We start from the raw sequence: 19338 nt of genomic DNA, 5'->3' as shown, positions 1-19338 counted from the left end.
TGTATATAAACCATTACTAAATCTGATCGCTACTAAGCAATGATAGAATTTCTCGTGGCTAACAATTTCATTCCCAGTTTGTTGGTCCTAGAAATATATATAATTTGACACACATATATCAGCGTTACTTCGTATATATAATAATAGAAGTGAATAAAAAAATTGCTATCGGTTTTCCTCTTTTTCCTTAATTAATGGATCACTTCGCTAGCTTTCACCTTCCTATCTCTCTGATTGAATTTCCGCTATATGCACATACATTAAGTTCTATGTATACTTAACTGTATAAAAAGAAGTAGTGTCAGCCTAAGGATTTGAAATTAATTACATTGTATAGTAAATATCGTCACTGCCATGAGCTCGCTAAGAAAAGAAACGTTGTATTGCCACTTGTACCATGGCAGTGAGGAGTGTGGCAGTGATCAATACACTCGACAATATAGAATAGCTTAAACACAAGCTTAACAAGCTAAATACACCGTCGTCATATCATCTTACGGGAAAAAAAAAAGAATAAAACGAGATGTATACGCAACAGAACACAAATTATTAATGTACAGTCATTATAATGGAATTTATAGATATTACCGACCATCAACATGGTGAAGTAAAGAAAATAAATCAAGATATTAATATTAATACATTAAGTTCATTTAAAGAAAATCAACAAAATAAATATTACAGAAAATTCATCGAAACATATTCTTTTACCGATTCTCGTTTCCAGGAAATCTTAACTTTAATTATTAGTCATTATTAGTCCTTGCATCTTGTGCTATTTCATCGAATCTCCAAATGATGATTTTTCTTCTTCCTTTTTTTCCTTCTGTTTTTTTTTCTTTTTTTTTTATTGCGTTCATATCCTCTGCGCAACACCTAAATATCTCTGCATTTATCTATCACTCTATGTTATGACAATTCTATATAGAACGAGTCGCATACGATAAACACGCGTATGCATAGGACAGGTACAATTCTTCATGTACTGAACATTTAATACTTCGTCCAAGTTTTACGTCTTTATATCAAGCTGATCTTTCTCCTTCGTTATTATCGCACATGTAACTTCAAATGAAAAATTAATTCCCCGAAATAGATAAACAAATTCGAACAGTAAGAAATGGTTGTTACATTCGTATGAATTAATGAACAAGTGACGGAAGCTTGTATAATTTTGTACATCAAAAAAAGAGAAGACTTCACTTCTAAAACGTACAGAAACTGTGCATGATGAAACGTTACGTTCTCGGAGAAGTATCAACGTTTTATATAGACAAAAAACTCGTCTGTATAGTGAAGGCATTAGTGTAAATCACAATCATTTGTTCATCTTTTTGTTCAGTTTTTCTTCTACAGCAGAACAAGTCTCCAAACTACGAGTCTCTAAAAAAATTGACTAAATTATTGTTGCTTCATTGCTGCGTTTTTCTTTGAACAACGGTACAAGATCGCCACGCGAGAAATTGCAAAGAGAGAGAAGATTAACGTATAGAGAAATGCTATAAAAATGCATCGTATATCATTCACAAGATACTCTAGAGAGAATAGTACGTAACTGCATTAATATATTATCAGTATATATAACCAGTATATAGTTTCCAGTTTTTTAAAGTTTCTCGAACACCTTTAAATATCGTTTTGCACCGTCTTCCTTTCTCTTTTGTCTTTTTTGTGCAAATTTCATCGACAGCTTAGATATTTAAATTGCCATGAACAATACGCGTTATTTGGTTCGTCAAGTACCATGTTCCTCAAGTACAGCTAGCAACAAAGCTACAAGGAATTTCGCTCGACGCATACGTTGAGGAGGATCCGCAAGAAAGGGTTTACTGACGCTGAAGCTTACGTATCTGCTCCTCCAGCTCTTTCACGCGTAACTGACTATTTGCTAGCTGCCTCCGTACCAATCTTAGCTCGTCAGTTTGACGAACGAATGCTAATCTCAGTTCCGCCTCGTTATTGGGAATGTCCACGTTCTCCAAGACCTTGTTATCGTTCGTAGAAATGATATTCTTCTGTAAAACAAGTCAATCAGTCTAACCTGCGAAAGCGGTGAAACGCTTTAAAGTTTAAAGAAACTTTACACTGGTTCTACCTGCAGCACAACATTGCCGAATTTTTGTTGCAACTGTTGAAACTTGGTGCTCTGATTGCTAGACGTTTTCTGGCTTTTCTCTGACATATCGTGGAACTCGATCGGCCTGTAATCCGGCACGGTCTCAGTAGACAGAAAGGCGAATTTCTTTTTATTATTCAAGTCGGTTGTCGGTGGAAGTTGCGGTGGCTTGTACACTCGTGGCTTATGCGTGGTAATGCTACCACCTGTTAACATTTGACTGGTAAAATCGAGTAACGAGGGAAAGGTGAAATAGACAAGACGAGAAGTTGAAAAAGTTAAGTCGTACCGGTTTTCAGAGAAATTAAGATCGGTGGACTGTTCATGCCACTTATCCAGTCTCTGGCTGATAAAGCTGGACAAGTGCCTATCGTATCAGGATACAGGTCCTCTTGAAATTGATCGCTCTAAAATGTGAAAGTTGCTGTTAATTACACCCTGTCAGATTACAGATTCGTTTTTTGCAATTTCCTGTATACGCACCTTTCGCGGAACTATCATGGATATCGGCTCGCACATTCCTCGAGTCGCGTGCAATTTGTAAAATCGGAACACTTCGCAGATAGCCGTGTTAACGCCTCTTTTCGGCATTACGCCTAATCCCCTTTGGGGATTCCCAGAGATGAACTGACTGAGAAAATGCATCCAGGGAGCCTCGTTCACTATCTCGTAGTATCGAATATTACCGTCGCCCTGAGATTAAGAAAAGAATATAAAATATTCACTCTTAATATGCACATTTTTGGCTACAAGTTCATAAAATTCATTAGAGTTCTTCAATAAATGTAACAAATTGTATGCTCATTTACCTTTCCCGCCAAGTACACCATATTAGTGTCGTTGTCATAATATGGAAAAACTACTCCACTGGAAGAGTCAATAGTTTCACATGTCAGCGGTACGTTCAAATCATGCTGGCTCCAAATGGCATACTGTCTGTCAGAGTGACGACTAAAGCCTGTCGTAAGAAGACGTCCAGAACTGCCAAGGAAAACGACTTTGCTAGCCTTTGTTCCAGCGTGGCAAATTCCTTCCTGTTGATGATCAGTAGAATTACTCATAGTTTTGAATGAAATAATTTCAAGAAAATAATCAAGAGGTTACATACAGAAACCACAATGCCAGATCTTGGTTCGAAAACTCTCAATTTCTTATCCTTGCACGTCGTTGCTAATAAGCTACCGTCACGATTCAACGATATACTATAGATCACATCAGGGTGCCTATCGATCACGTTGACGGCCTCTCCTTTATTTATGTCCCACACGATAACAAGATGATCGAAACCAGCGCTAAATAGCACGTTCTCAGCAACGGGGTGCCACTCTATGTAGGCGACACGACGTTTGTGACCTTGCAACTCCACCAACCACTCGGTCAAATTTCGCGACAATCCACCGTCAGGAATGTGCCACAGTTTTATCTGAAGTTAGAATTAAAGCAATAAGAAGAACGCTGTAAAACATGGACTGCATAACCCATTAAGGACCAAGCAATAAGTTCATTCTACAATATATAATATCCTATATTGATTTTATTATGCATACTTCAATGTTTTTATATGTCACAAAATTATAGAATTTAAGTAGAAAATTAATAAACTGTTGAACGCTTTGTAATATAATATAAATTGATTTAAGTGTTGCTCCTTAATGAGATAAAGATTCATTATTCATAAGATTTCAAATAATTATTTATAAGATTTACAAAGAATCTCAACTAATTTTGAAAGAATCGAAGATAAAAGAAATATAGATAAAACGGCAAACTTAAATTATCAAGTGGGCCTACTTTATTTTTTGCGTCGTCTTTTATAAATAACAGAAATAATAAGCTTGAAAGTAGCACAAAGTGTTAAGTTCTAACTTTAACAGAGCGTCGTATCCTGTAGATATCAAATGATAGACCAGAAAGTCGATGCCGTACGGTTTATGTATGATTCAGCCTTATGGTAGCAATTTGTCATAGCGGTAGGTCATCCAGTTGATGGATGGTGGAATTTCGTTTTCCACTAGGCTTGCTTCATAGAAAACTGAATTTTACAAGAAATATTATAACTGAGAAAAAAAAATATTATAACAGAGAAAAAAAAGTCAATTTTAACAGATTTTAAGTTCACCATTTCTAGCAGTTGACGCTTTTCAGTTTAATAGCTTTTATCATTGCGAATTAAAATTTTTCTGACTTTAACATTCACATATTTTGACATGGGAGAAAATATGAAAATTGTAACATTGCAACGCATTGAAAACAAAACTTTCGTTATCTGAGCGATGTTGAAATTCCCCTTCAACTATAAATTTACAATCTACCTCCTTATCAATCGATAAAAGTTTATCTAATATTTAGTACATCTAACACTATACGAGCAACGTTCGATCAATAAATATCACCGACTATTTTAAGTGACGGTACATAAAACTAGGAGTACGATCGTACAGTGCAGTCGTCGGAACAGGAAGCAATGATGTTATCGTTGAACGGATTCCACTTGATGTCTAGAACCGGTCCAGTGTGCCCAGTCACTCTGCTAGCGTTAAAATCCAGCCTACCAGTCTAAAAAAGAAAAAAAAAAGAAAAGAAACGTTCAATCACAATGAACCATTAATTAAACGATTGAATAATCTCAATTCAATAAATCATTCGAACTTCTTCATTCTTATCTCTACATGTTTCAACGTCTTCGGCTATCCATCATGAGCTTTCATTTGAAAAGCATCCACGTTATTTGCGTCAATGTACATTATGGCATAAAAATATGTGGATTTAGATTAACAACACACGACAATATTACTAAAATAAATTAATACTCTGGAAATGTATATAGAAATTACAAAGTATATTATGCTTATTATGTAATATAATATTCTGTAGTAGAAAAACATCTAATAAATATATAGCAAAACGTGTTAAAAACAATAAGGATACAATAATCTCCAAATTTTACAGCGATCCAACCAATATATATATATATATTGTAAAATTGGCTGTAAAATCGCTGTAAAATTTGGAGATTATTGTATTCTTATTGTTTTTAACACGTTTACTATACATTTATTAGATGTTTTTCTACTATAGAATATTATATTAAATAATAAGCATAATATAATTTGTAATTTCTTATTACATAATTGTAAATTATATGTATATATATATATATATATCGGTTTAATGTATAATTGAGTAGTTCATAGTTTAATTAGCCTGATATGCTATCACCATCAAGCAAACGTTATTAGTTCGTACGGGAATAGCGAATCAATAACTCGATAAGCTAGATAACTCACGCGATCGAGCGGTAATACCAGGAACGCCCCGCCGCCAGCCACTTCCGTCACCACGGCCAGGAACTTGGGATTCACAGCGCAGAATTGCGAATCGTGGGCGTTCTTCGTGATCTTGATGTTGTCGTAGCATTTCTCGCGTTTCGCTGGCACGCCGTACACGTGGCGAAATTTGCTACTTCGAACGCCACGGAACCACGACTGGAAAGAAAAAAGAAAAAAAAAAATAAAAAAGAACGAACGTGGGATTAACATCGACGAAGACGAAGGAGTTAACGGAACAGATGAAAGTCAAGATAATGTTAGTAATTTGAAACATTGTTCTGGACCTTCGATGTGGCTGAAAACGTAAGGATTATGACTTTACGAGGATTAAAGATTGCACGATAACGATGATGATTGAATCGACAAGATCTTTGAGATTTTAATAATAACAATTAAAATATTGAAACAGAAGTTTCAAATTTGACTGCAGTATTATTCTTTCTTTCAATTTCCACTTTTATTAACTAGTGATAAAGAATTTTGAAGATTTGACAATCTACCTAACTCTTTGGGGGAATTGTACTTCTGTCCTTTTTAACCAAAGAATTGCGAAAGGAGCAGAGAACAGTGTATACAGAAACGTTCTTCAAGAGGACATTTTTTTTTAATTGCAACTCACGCCACCATATCGTCAGCACTCAAGTAGAAGCTGATGATATAACGTGTAAAGTCACTTTACTGCAGCGTTGATAGGTCGACGAACTTAAGACCAGAATAACCATCCTTCCAAGCAGATCTTAGAGCTAAGACCTAGAAGTGTCTGAACGCCTCCTCCTGAGGACCAATCCTTTCCAGTTCTCAATAGCCATTTAAACGACCTGCTTAGATTTAAACTCCTTATTTTGCAAGATAAATGGCACAAGTAGACGTCTTATTCCAAAGAATATATCGTCTGTTGTTTGTTCAGGAAATTTTATTCTAAATTTTCTGATTTTCATGAAGACACACAGATTTTTCTATCAATTACTGAAGTTAATTTGACCCGAAAGAAATCGCTTGTGAGCCACCGATTATTACTTACTAAGGAGGATCGTTATTAACCGTGCATCTCGACCAATTACCTTTGTGCAACTTGCACAGCGTTAAATCGCCTATAATCGCTCGAGATCGTCGTTAACGTTTGCTCCAGCGATTACTCGCAGCAAGGTCAATAGCACGACGATAGCAGAACGTATTTTTGCGTTGCTGGGACTCTCTCCGGCTCAGAAACCGTGAAGAAGAAAGTTTCGTGGACCGAATATTTCACCGATGTTTCTGTTATCGTTATCAAATTGACTCCTGACAAGTCTATGGAACGACGACTCTTGATCTTCTGAAACATTTCTCTTTCCAAGATGTGTACTTTGAAGTTAACTCTTAACTGTTAGCGTGAAATCTTGAAGCACTCTAGAAAATTGTAAGTATTTTTATACTTTTGATTCAAATGAAAATGATGATCCCTGAAATTTTCATAATTTGTAAGATCAAATTGCATTCCTTTAGACTTTACTCCACGAAATTAATGTATCACCGTAAAAGTTAAAGATTGAAACAGAATTTGAGGAGAACTCTTTCGTTCGTTCTTTTTTTATTAATCAGTGGAAAGTATGTAATTTCTCTCGATAATTCTGCAAACAAAATTTAAAAGATCGTAAGATATCTTGTTCGTTATTATCAGTCTCTATATTTACTAACTTTTCATCAATCTTCAAATCAATCTTGATTATAAATCCCTTCTCTAATCAATGAAATTTCTTTCTTAGAAGTTGACTGTTTATCCTATTCGATACAATTCCTCTATCAATTCTTTAATTACCTCTTCCTTCCTTCTTAGAATTAAAAGAGTTCCAAAAGATCTCTACTATACATAAATGTTAATCCTATTTATCAGTAATCGTGCCTAAATCCTTTTATCATCTCTTACATTAGTCTTTTAAGAGCTTTGTTGTTGAATTGATATAATACTGACGTTTTACAGGGACACTTGGAATTACATTTCATTTAGAGCAAAATTCTGACAATATTTACAATTCTGGAGTGCAGTAGCACTTCGTAACAGCAGCTAGGCTGATTAATTCTTAAATATTTCAAAAGGAGAAATACTTTAGATTTAAGTTTAAATGTAATAAAAACTTTCAATTTCAGAGTCGAAATTCAAATTAGATTAGTTTCAAACTGAATTAAACTTAACCTTGCATTTACGAAAATTTAATTTACTCGAAATTTCATTTACTTTGAGAACGAAATTGTAAAAGCATTTGCAACAGCCAGAATACTCTAACACTCCAAGGGTCAATGTCAGAATACTTTGGAAAACCAATGGGCCATCGTCGCCCATAGGTTCAATGACTGAACGAATGTTTCGTCTTGATTCAATTTTACTCTGCTTGATCAGTAGTGAAGATACGAGCGTCTGTGATACGTTTTGACACTCGAATGCAGTTTATACCCGCGATGTGAAATCTTTGGAGTTGGTCGCGCGTGTTGCGCGTGACGAGCAACGTAGCGCGGTGAGACAGAGCAAATTATGCGACTTTTTCTTGCAACAACAAAAAGAAAATATACGTCGAACGTGCCCACCGTTCCGGTCCCTGTGAAATTTTAACCGTAAGTTAGTAATCGCAGCTATTAACGGCCTTTGCGTCATTTTTCGTCGTCTCTATGCGCGATCATCCACTCAAATGAGTCGTTATGAGTTGGAAAATACACGATTCTCATTTTTTCGTCATTGCTATTATATTGTAACAACGTATTGATCAATCTTTTGACATGTTTATTCGATTCATTGCAACATTGTTGCCCTATTTGAACCTCACAAGTGCAACACTAATTGCCTTAAGCATTTCTCAACGATACTTTAGTATCGCTCAAAGGGCCAAATGATCATTCAGGGTTTCACAACTATAATTCGTGCCCCATCGATGTTAAAATTTGACACGCTTTTTTGTAAGTCGCTATAATCGTATACTGCGTATCAAGAACAACAAAGAAACATTTAAATGATTTATTTTACAGATTTAAATAGGATTCAACGTTATTTTTTCCTACATGGTGCAGTACCACCAAGGGGAACAAAAGACAGTTCACTGTCAGATAATCTTTTTGGAAATTCAGAGAACGTCAAACGCCATATTCGCCGATAAATAATAAAAATATATCAGGAATAATAAGAACGTTACTCGGACAATCTTTTCCAAGCAAGCTCCAAAGCTATTTCTCTTTGAACGACACTTTTCACCTATGCACATCACTGCGATTATGACTCATCGTGATTCAAGATGATCTTTTTACGAGTTTAGAGAAACTCGATTGGTGTTTTTAACGTATTAAGGAATCACACGTTTCATATATTCTTTATACAATGCCGCGTTCCGATTCGTTGATTCGTCGTTAAACATGAAAATTATTGTCGGGTCGAACGCGTTGTTTTAACTCTGCATTTTGATAAATGCACCGAATTGATTTGAAACGATCGACAGAATGAGATAAGCATTTTTTTTCGCGAAATCTTTGGATAAGAATCTAAGAGGAGCGCGGATGCGTTTGGTAGTGATGGTTTGATAAAAAGTTAGATTAGATTCTACCTGTTATCTACACTCAGAGTCGCAGAATTGAGAATCAACAGGGCCTTTGGACTGCCTCAACTAGGTTTGTTGGCAGAGCGGCAGAACCTTCGTTTGAAATTATTCGCTTCTCTCAGACCAACTTCAATAGAACTTAAATATAGTCGCATGCTAAATTAGAATTTAAGCTTCGAGAAAAATTCGAAGCTAATTCGAAATGGCAATTGATGCGAAATCTCTGTTGCGAGTGATTTACTTCTGTTAGAAGATTTATAAATTTTCTTTGGTTCGATAAAAAAAAAAAATCAAATTCAAGAAACTAAATCGTAGTTAAGAAACTACATAACATCCGATATTATTATATAATATTACCGTGATTAATCTATTGCGATTGATAACAAGATTCTAATTTCCTTCGATTTAATTGAAGAAAAGCTAATTTAGTGAAGCAGAAACAAAATATTTATTGCAAATTACGAAATTACTAAATTGATCCTAGTGTCAATTTTAATAAGTTCCATTAGTATTATCTTTGCTGAGAAAGAAAGGTGAAATAAGTGTTTCAAGAAACTGTTCTCTAATAAATGACACAAATAATAAACATTTGAAATATGATGCCTTTTACGAAAAAAAAAAAGAAGCAAACGATCGTCCAATGTAATTGAAAATCGTTCGTCGGCATACTGTTGGTTCGTCCACCAAGAGTGATCAGATAATTCAACCAAATCGATCGTGTTTCGCGAGTAATAACTCCGTGGCACGCTAACAGCAATTAGGGTCACACGAGCGCCATACGCGCGTGCAATACTAATCGCGTCTGTCTAGTCGCAACATTGTTAAAATGTTACGACTCTTCTGAAATGTGAAAATGTAATTAAATCGCAAAATTGTCAATAATTAATAAATTTTTAAATGAAACGATATATATATATGTTATAACACAGTTTCAAGTCTTTTACTCGATCATGCAAATATTACAGAACTCCATTTATAATATTATGGGATAATTTTGGCTGGTGCTTATACTAGCTGATAGTAATACTATCATTAAAGAAAATGTTATAGTTAGTTATATCATCTAGAAATATATATAATAACACTAAATTTTCACTGACGAGGTTTGACAGAAAATTGGAAAATTATTTTTGAGTAGAAATCTTACGACAATTTATTAATTTTCTTAAAATTTTGCCTTCTCTGATTTTTTTTTGAAGATATGTTGCTACCTCATTCTTAACGAAGGTGTAAAATTTTTTTAAGATTAAAAAATTCATATGTTTCAACAATTTTATGACTAATAGATCTTAGACTTATAATCTTGGAATTGTAACAATTCAACAATGCATTGAAAATTATCCACTTGATAGAATTGATCAAACACTTGTCTGCAATTAAACAATGGTAATTTGAATTTGAATAATATAGTGATAGTTCGATGTTCGATTCTAATTGACGAAGTGTCATTTCTACGCATGACAAAGATTGAAAACAGTTTCATAAACAGGATAGATAGAGAGAAAATTGAATACGAGTGCGTGTGTGGTGCGTCGTGCGGGAAGAGTACGAAAATATCTCAATTCGTTGTGCCATTTCTTCTACAACCTTTCTCTCGAGAGACCACAATACAAAATAGAGACGAATCGTGCTGTCGATTGTAACAAATTTCGCTCACGTTCAAAAAATAATCGAACGTTCTCGGTAGTTGGACGAGTGATGATAACTTTAAAATACTCTTGATATAGCAAATTTCACGGAAAAAGAAAAAAGAAATGAATCTAGAACAAAACACAGATAGTTCGAATTACTCTGAATTGAAATATTACAGATTAATTCGAATTCTTATTCAGCGTTATAATAGATAAGGCACGTTGATAATTAATTTAATCTGACCAGAATTTCTTCGATTTTTATCATATATTTTTTAATCTATATATTATATAATCTATTATATAATTTATTGTTTTTTTTTCTATTATTATATCTTTAATAAAAAAAAAAAAGTGACACTTCGTATTTAAGGAAATTTTAATTAACGTGAAAAATACGTGCAGTGCGGATGAAAAAATTCTTGAGCCAACGTGTTTAAACATACGAAAACGCTATTGCGCGTCTTTGCCTCATTGCTATTCATTATACGTTAGTAATGGAAGAAAAATGACAACGTTGGTAAACATCGGATCAGGTGGAACAGTAATACGACACTTGTATTTTGTATTATTTTTCATAGAGATCATTATGGCCGAGAAGACAGCACCTTGATGTGAACCAAGCCTAGAATTATGTAGAACTATGTTTCTTCGTCTGTGTTCTAGATTTACCCCTCGTGATATCGACCTGCGAATAAGGGTCTCGAGAGAATAGTACCCGTGTGTTCTTACAATTAGAGGTTCGACGTGACTAGTATAAAGTTAACGTGCCAATATCGCTCGGTCATTGAACTTCTTAAAGGATTTCGGGGACCTAGATTAAAAAAGAAGAGAAAAGTCTAAATTTTAAAAAATTCGGAAATTCCTGAAAATTGAAACACCTCCCCGAGATATCGTCACATTGCAACATCGAACTGTCAGAAAATGTTCGTGGCCAGCAGGAGCAAATTTAAAGAAACTTAAAAAAAAAAAGAAAGGAGGAAGAGAAACGATCGTGAAACACACCAAAAGCACTCACCTGTTTATCGTTGGTCATTTCTGATACTAATCAGAGCTCAGGTAGCCGGTACACGTACGCGATGAGACGGTGGTCGCCGACAGTGCACAACAGGAACGTAGTATTGTAATTGAACAAGCCAGGACCCATGCATGTGAAGAAGGAGAGGATATTCAACTATATAGTTCGAAACTCGCGCTCGCTGCGCAAACGGCCTCGAGATTTTTCCCGGTTTACTGCAAGAAACAAAAAAAAAAAAGGGAACCACACGAGGCCCGTCTAATTACGAGATCATCGAATCATACGCGCGTATCATCGACGAAGCACCGAGTAATGTAACGTAATGTATCTGTGCATCGTGTATCACTTGCTCTCTGTAACGACTTCTTCTTCTTCTTCTCCTTTTTTTTTCTGTTCATCGTGAAATGTAATGTATGTTACGTAAATATCGTACGTGTACTTGTAAGAAGATCGATAAAAAAAGAAAAGAAAGGAAGTGCACCTCTTCTCTGTACGAACTTCTTCCCTGCAACGATCTTGCCTTCTCTTTCTTTTCTATTCGGAATCGTGAAATGAAAAACTTTGCGTGCGCACTTGTGAAAAGACGGTCAGAGTTATCTTCGAATGCTCTTCAATCCTTTCGACTTGAAAAGAATTATTAACTGACGTAATTTAAACATTAATGTTCCATCAGATGTTCATTTAAAGATAGGTGGCTGGAATTCGAACTTAATTCGAGAGCTCGAATTAAACAAATTTTTCAAGCGACTGTAAGCAGACAGTCCACAGACGAAAAAAGAAACGAAAATTACGCCAATGCAGAAATATAATGAAGTCACGTTCGTTTGAATATCGCAATTGTGCAACCGTTTGGTTTTCACCGAAGTAATAGTCTCGCGTTGATTTGATCAAGGTTGAGAAATTAATCGGTTTTCTAAAGAAAACGTAGCTATCGTAAGAATCTACGGACAAAGACTGATGTTTGATTGTGATCACGCACGCGGAATGAATATTCGATGACCGCACCAGGAACTGATTTCGTCGCGGCGACAACTTTTTTGCATTATACGCCTCCGCTTCGGAATCAACGTCGTCTGCGACAACGTTCAAAAGGAGAAGGATGAACCGACACAATTACTGTTCGACAAGGATGATTTTACGCTTCTCCACGACGACCGCTACTACCGGGTTGGTGCAAAAATAACGATCCCCTTCAAACCATTACGCTATCGCAATTAAAAAAGAACTTCTAAAAAAAGACACTTGTCCCAATTTTCTTTAGAATCACGCTGCACGTAAGTTGTACGAATCCTGTTGTTGAAATACGGACGTTACAAAAGATGTAAAACATTGAAAATTAATGCCCTCGCTACAATAATCACTAATCACAAGCATAATTGAATCGCTGATGAAAAATTGTCGATATTTTATAATTGTATAACTTTCTAAAAGAAGATGAGAGATTAATTTTGTACAACTTTCTAAGAAAGATCAAACATTCTTCATTTTGGAGCGTGAAGTCTCTTTAACTTCAACAGGCTCGAGTTCATTTCTTTCAAAGATACTTTTACCTCGCGTAGCAGGTGAGGATACTTTCATTTTCAAAAATTGCAAAAATTCAAACGTCTCTGAAAACATTACATAAACAATGACTTTTGATGATTGAAATTTTCTCTTTACGACAATCACTCTTCAAGATTACTCCACGATCTTTCATCAGGGTTAAATGACAAAAATCCTGACATTTCGTCGTCTAACCTTTCACTGTAAGTTTTGGCATTAATTGAGTCCTATGTCCTAATTGTCAAACAGTCTTTAAGATTAAGAAAAATTCGAAGATTAAAAGATTGAAACGGGTTTTGCTGATTAGAACGAGAGCGAGATTGGGACGTAAAAAAAATCGGAGACCGTAACGCCATTAATATGGAAAAGATACTCGCGCGAGCATTTAGGTATAATTAATAATTATACGTATAATTAATCAGATTTGAAGTGCAGATATTTATGCAAATTCGTATTTTTTACAGAGAACTCGTGTGAGAAAACGAAACGTGAATAAGAGCATATCCTATTTTCCAGTTTCGCAAAATATACATTCGTAGATGTATAATAATATTTTCAAAATTTGTATCGTTGCGAACATAACTAACTGTGATACGAACATAAACATAATACTATGTAATTAGCAAAGGGATTGAACATTTATAATCGAATCATTTTTAGTTGCACGTAATTTCTTTATGTGTATCGTAGCGAAAGAACTGAAAAAAGATTCTCGAATTTTTCTCGATCATAATTACTTTACGACCGCGAAACAAAGGAACTGCCGTTATTTCTGTACCAACCTAATACTCTTGAGCAGGTCGTGGCAACAACCTATTCTTTCCCGTAAGTCTCTCCAGCCTTGAGGAAGAAAGAAGAAGTAGTATGACGGAAGAGGATGAAGAAGATGAAGAAGAGAAAAAAAAAAAGGCACGCGTTCGTAACGTTACTCGGTCGCGGTTAATGCGCACATTTCACGATTGTGACTTTTGAACGGGTTCGATAAGCCGTAACAAACGCGACTATCGATGACAGATTCGACGTGCCGCCATTTTTTAATTGTTATCATGACGATGGCACGGCGCTTCGGCGACTGTCCCTGACTTCCGGCTCGGTTCACTTTCCTCGAATCAGAGGGGAAAAATAAAAAAGAAAAAAAGAACCGATGACTCTCCCGCGGCGTAATTCCTTTCCACCCGCATGTGGTTTAATCGCGTTCAACTCTGCTACTATCCTCGAGTCTTTGCATTACGAGACTTCGTTTTAATTTTAAAGGACGTTCCACACGTAAAACTTAACCGTCTTGTCGTGATCACAGAAGAATTATAAGAGCAAGGGATTAAGAAAATATTCTTTTACATTTTCCACAAACTTTTTAGATATTCCTTGATCATTAGGTTCAGAATGACCCAAAGAGTTGCAGCAGAGTTAGAAAAGAACGCGCGCGAATGTAGAGCGAAGAACGTCTCAAAGATCTATCGCGTAATTTTTATTTGTCTTCGTATTTTGTGGTCGTGAGCGTATATCTTTTATGTTCCTTATATCTTTATCCATTCACGCGGTATTGTTTCAATGATCGTTTTCGACTAGGGTATTTTTTTAATGCACGTAGATGACATTCAAGTTCTCGAACTTTATAATATATTATTGTACACGCATGGATCTCAAAAAATAATCTTCATCACTCTTTCCACTCAGCCCTTCTAAAATTGGGGCAACTATATACAAACGAATCAACACCGATCGCCAAAATAAAAATTAATCTTTAATTAATTCTTATCTTAACTATCAAATTTTTCTAAAAAGATTCCTATAAAAAAAGGACCTCAAATATTTACAAGATTAATCTAGTAATACTTCCAGCAATATTCTCCAGAATGTCTTCTTGCAGTAAAAACGCGAATTTATCATTGTATCGTAATTTCAATATTGTCAGGGGAAAAAGCGGAAAAAAAAGTGTACAAATATACACACTCTCAAACGTGTAGTTTGATCAGAGAAGATCAGGAGAACTGTTTCACTGCGTGAAAACCGACTTAACTTGGATTATGCTGTTGAGCGATTAAAAGAAGAAAAAAAAAAAAAAAGATATACGCTTAAGTTCGCACAATTCGCACATATCGTGGAGAGAACAGCTGGCAATTTGAGTGCGCAGTCACGCGACGTAGATTCATTGAGACGGGGCCCGACGTGGATGGAAGTAGCCGCGCGTGTTATACCTACGATCGTGGCGGAGTTCCAGACGCGCGCGTTAGATCGCGAAAGTCGCCAAGCCAGCACTGACTTCTATCCACGGTTTTATAGCGGCCGCCAACCGAGTATATCACGTGGCACGCGCTTGTCGGTGCGTGTTTCAATGCAGCGACATGACGTTCCGTGCCGAACGCATATGTTGCCACACGCTGTCACTGCTCCGCTGTTCTTACTAAACCGTTTTGTGCCGCTGTTTCGCGTGGGTGGTTGCAAATCGTAAAAGAGAGAGAGAGAGAGAGAGAGACAGGACACATAGGATGTGCTCTTCAAACACTTCGTACACTGTGTACACGTAGCAAAAGTTTCGAATCGCTTCCAACATAATTCGACGTTCAGATGGTTTGGAACATTTGAAACTTGAGCCTTGCAGATGTCTTGGAAAGATCTATTAAAGAAATAGTATATTTTATACTTTATACACATAAGGTATTTAAAATAAAATGCTGAACTCCAGAACTTACCGAGAATTTCAACAATTTCAAATATCGAGTCATATTCGAAGTGATTCTAATTTGCACACGTAGTATTAAAAAATCGTTTCGCGATTCAAGACTCAAGAGGATACACTAGGGCTTAACCTAATAACAGATTAATACAAATTCATGCGTCGTGCAATTAGCGTGCTGGTGCATCAGATATAGGAAAAGAGCCAAGTATACTTAGTAACTGTCCGACATAGAATACAATAAAGCCGTGAAAAGAATAGAATTGATTAACAGAAATAAGTGAAATCAGATGGGAATAGAGTTCGAGTTTCGATTAATTCGGTATTCGTGTTTAAATGTGACGAGTGATTAATACCAAACAGAGAAGAATATTCAAGAATATGCAATAATATTAAAATTAAATTCTTAAAATTTCATAGACTAGATTATGATTAATTAACTTTTATAAAATAAATGAATCAGTGAAAAAGTTTGATCGAGGATTCGAATTTGAAAAATCTCGATCTTGAAGTCAGCTTGAACTCGAGCAATCGAATCACTTCGAACAAATCGACGATTCGATTCGCACGCTTTTATTTGCGGAACAAGTGTTTAAATTCATTACATTCCATTTTCGGTCAATTATTTACGTTTCAATTTACTTGCTCGCTTATTATAAAGTTAATGAGTAGCTTCCTTAAAAAGTGGAACTGGCTCTTATCCCCCATCGTGAACGCTAATCAATAGCAATTTCCTTAAATCAAGTCGAACGGTAAAGTAGAACGCTTTAAATGCTTCTTGATTTACAAACAAAGGTTAACGACATACTTCGTGGATTACGTGACCAGTATACAATGCTCGTATAAATACTTGCATACCAGATCGATGCTGTTGGTAACAACAATAAATTTCATTTAATTGAACGATAAAACAGGTTGTTCGCAGCCACTAACCCCAAATATAAAATATATAGAAAAGCCGCAAGCTTTTCACTAAAAACAAGCAAAGGAATTCGTTTTAAAATTTCATGCCTTCTATCTCTTGTTACTGACTTAAATAAATGCGAGAAACTCCCTTTTCCTTCGACTCATTGTCCTACTCTTAGTCCTGCTTTGACTACAAAAAAATATGTGTATATATTACGTATGACGTCAGCGACCGCTAATATGTTAATAGAAACATAAAACCTATTATGAAAAACAGATTAAACATTACGTAGAGTTCAAACAAAGGCGTAATACATAATTGCATTCAAGACGAGTTGAATCCAATTATGCGCAGCATGCATCAACATAACACAAACACAAACACGGAGGATAAAAACGCAAGATAGATCTTACTTTTCCGTTGGGCTTGTAGCACGCTCTGACGTCTACCATATTGTTCAATAAAGTATGAGTGTCATCCGCGCCGTCCAGGCCCAATTTCTCCACGAATTCCTCCCTCGTGCGTATCATTTCCCAATTCGCGATATTATATCCCATAGAAGCTTTCGGATCGTTTCGTATTGTCCACCTCCGATACTCCCAGCCGACAATCAAAAATCTTTCCTCTCTTCGCTCGTACGGAGCCGGCAAGTATGTATGTATTCACCAATGTACCCCTCTGATATTTTCCAACTTCAAGTTGTTACGAGCTCTCCGGTCTACCTAAACGTCAAACAAGAAGAGTACATATTCACAGAATGCGGATGAACAATTACGAGCCACGTGCGAGCCCTTCCGTCTGCAGATTTCGTAATCCACTCACTGAACCCGGTCGCACATGCACACGGCGTATCGATTTGACGTGCGTGCAACATGTAAACACGAGAGCACGCCACTCAACCGCTCCGACGTCTCCGCTGGGTACCGCAAATCGAACAAATATCACAGTTTCATATCAAACCGAAATAGCGAATCGCACGTTCCTAGAACAAATGCAGAGCATTGCTACATCGTCGAGCAACTCGTTTGCTCGTGAGTAGAAAGCGCAACCTTTTTGCAGTAATGCTTCGTTAAACGACCGTAAGTTGGGAACTAGTCGGTTAGATATCAAAGGAGCTATATTTCTATGAAATCCCTCGATATCCCATGACACATTGCTTTGTACAAACGCACCAGTAAAATGGATACAGCGAAATCGTAAATTTGGATTAGAGTTGTCAATTTACGTTTGAAAATGTCAAAGTGAAAAGTATGCGAAAAAAAAGTAAGAGAAAAAATGGAAGAGAAGATTCAATTCTCTGAAAGTTGAATAATCCACCCAATTAATCTAGCCGCACCTAGAGCTGTACATATCTCGCAAACGTACAGAAGTTTTTTTGAAATTTAAATACAGAAGTAACAATTTAACGTAAACGTTTGACATTTGACATTTGATTCAAAAATCTCACTGTGCCTCTTTCACCGATGGTAATCACCAGAAACTGACTTTAGAAAATTAAAATCCCCGGTGGGGATGGCAACGGCCAATGAACGCAAGTAGAATTCTGGTCAATTAACGCGACACATTTGTTCATTTGATACACGACATCGGAGACTCATTGTCAGTTCATGAAATCAAGAACTGGTGGGAATAAGAACGGTCAGTTAACGGAGCAAAATCGCGGCCAGTTAATGCGACACTACTGTACTCACCGACTGCGCACCTTATTGTGTATCCTTCGTCTCCTCCTGAGTCTGCGAAGAAGGGGGCGACGTGCACGCTCTACAGGCTATCCAAAAAGTCGTGTACCGGCATTAATATTTATTTTCAAGCCGACGGGAACGAATGAAAGCGAATTGGCGAAAAAATCGAACGTACTCTGTTATTTTCGATTTTAGATGTTTCAACATTTGTACTTAAGTCCTTTCAATACAGCAGAAACGATTGCAACAGCGATTATTTTTGTAGAAGCACGCGAGTTACCGGCTATCGAGACCGCATGACGTGCAATAATCGAATGTTTTCGTAAGTTTTACATGATCGTTCGTAGAAAATGAATTCTGCCTTGCGGCAAAGGGAGAGAGTGCGTCATAGAACAACTTTAAAGTTCGCGGTCAGTGTGCACATAATCGTGTAGAAACGCAGTCGGTTTAATCTCGATGTAACACTTGTCAGGCGTCACTCACCATTTCATCCGTCTAACACCGATTTACATATCGATTTTGGAGCGTGCTGCAAGCACGCCGTGATGGAAGGCGGTCCGCTCGAGAAACGGTGTATGTAAGACAACCTACTGACTGGCCACTGGACTTAAACTAAGGCGTTATGAATGAAAATCCCACGAACATATCTTTAAATATACGTCAATGAATATGCATACGTATCAATTGTAAGAGATATCGAGTAGTTCACAAATTTTTGTTAAATTTAATATATCGTTTCTTTTTTCTCCGCAAAAAAAGTAAGCAACCTAAGAAAATAAAGAGAAATATTGTAAATTATTTCAAAAACTGTTTACTGCCGCTTGTTGATATACCATTAACATATCGTTATTTTACATCTACATACATCTATCCAGCGAG

The 19338-nt window shown here is 36.2% G+C and overlaps 1 protein-coding gene across 4 annotated transcripts; it reads right to left on the bottom strand.

Moving 5' to 3' along the window:
- Window positions 1-826: 826 nt before the first annotated feature.
- LOC122537632 (coronin-2B-like) lies at window positions 827-19138 on the bottom strand. Of its 4 annotated transcripts, none has more exons than XM_043670971.1 (10): window positions 18469-19138; window positions 17191-17759; window positions 5404-5601; window positions 4556-4672; window positions 3225-3539; window positions 2926-3150; window positions 2600-2809; window positions 2406-2523; window positions 2096-2322; window positions 827-2015 (listed from the first exon to the last, which is right to left on the bottom strand). In XM_043670971.1, the coding sequence occupies exons 2-10, from the start codon at window positions 17332-17334 to the stop codon at window positions 1827-1829; spliced, it is 1743 nt and encodes a 580-aa protein (XP_043526906.1). In that variant the 5' UTR covers window positions 17335-17759; window positions 18469-19138; the 3' UTR covers window positions 827-1826. The 4 variants fall into 4 exon arrangements, with proteins under 4 accessions (XP_043526906.1, XP_043526909.1, XP_043526908.1 ...); XM_043670974.1 differs by lacking the exon at window positions 18469-19138 and adding an exon at window positions 11652-11866 and having other exon boundaries at window positions 17191-17322; XM_043670973.1 differs by lacking the exons at window positions 17191-17759; window positions 18469-19138 and adding exons at window positions 11652-11866; window positions 15392-15612.
- Window positions 19139-19338: the final 200 nt, after the last annotated feature.

This window comes from Frieseomelitta varia, unplaced genomic scaffold (genome assembly GCF_011392965.1).
Source record: "Frieseomelitta varia isolate USP_RPSP 00005682 unplaced genomic scaffold, Fvar_1.2 scaffold_923, whole genome shotgun sequence".
In the NCBI taxonomy this organism is placed as follows: Eukaryota; Metazoa; Arthropoda; class Insecta; order Hymenoptera; family Apidae; genus Frieseomelitta; species Frieseomelitta varia.
Note: the sequence above shows the minus strand (reverse complement) of the source record. Positions and strands in the feature narration are given on the sequence as shown.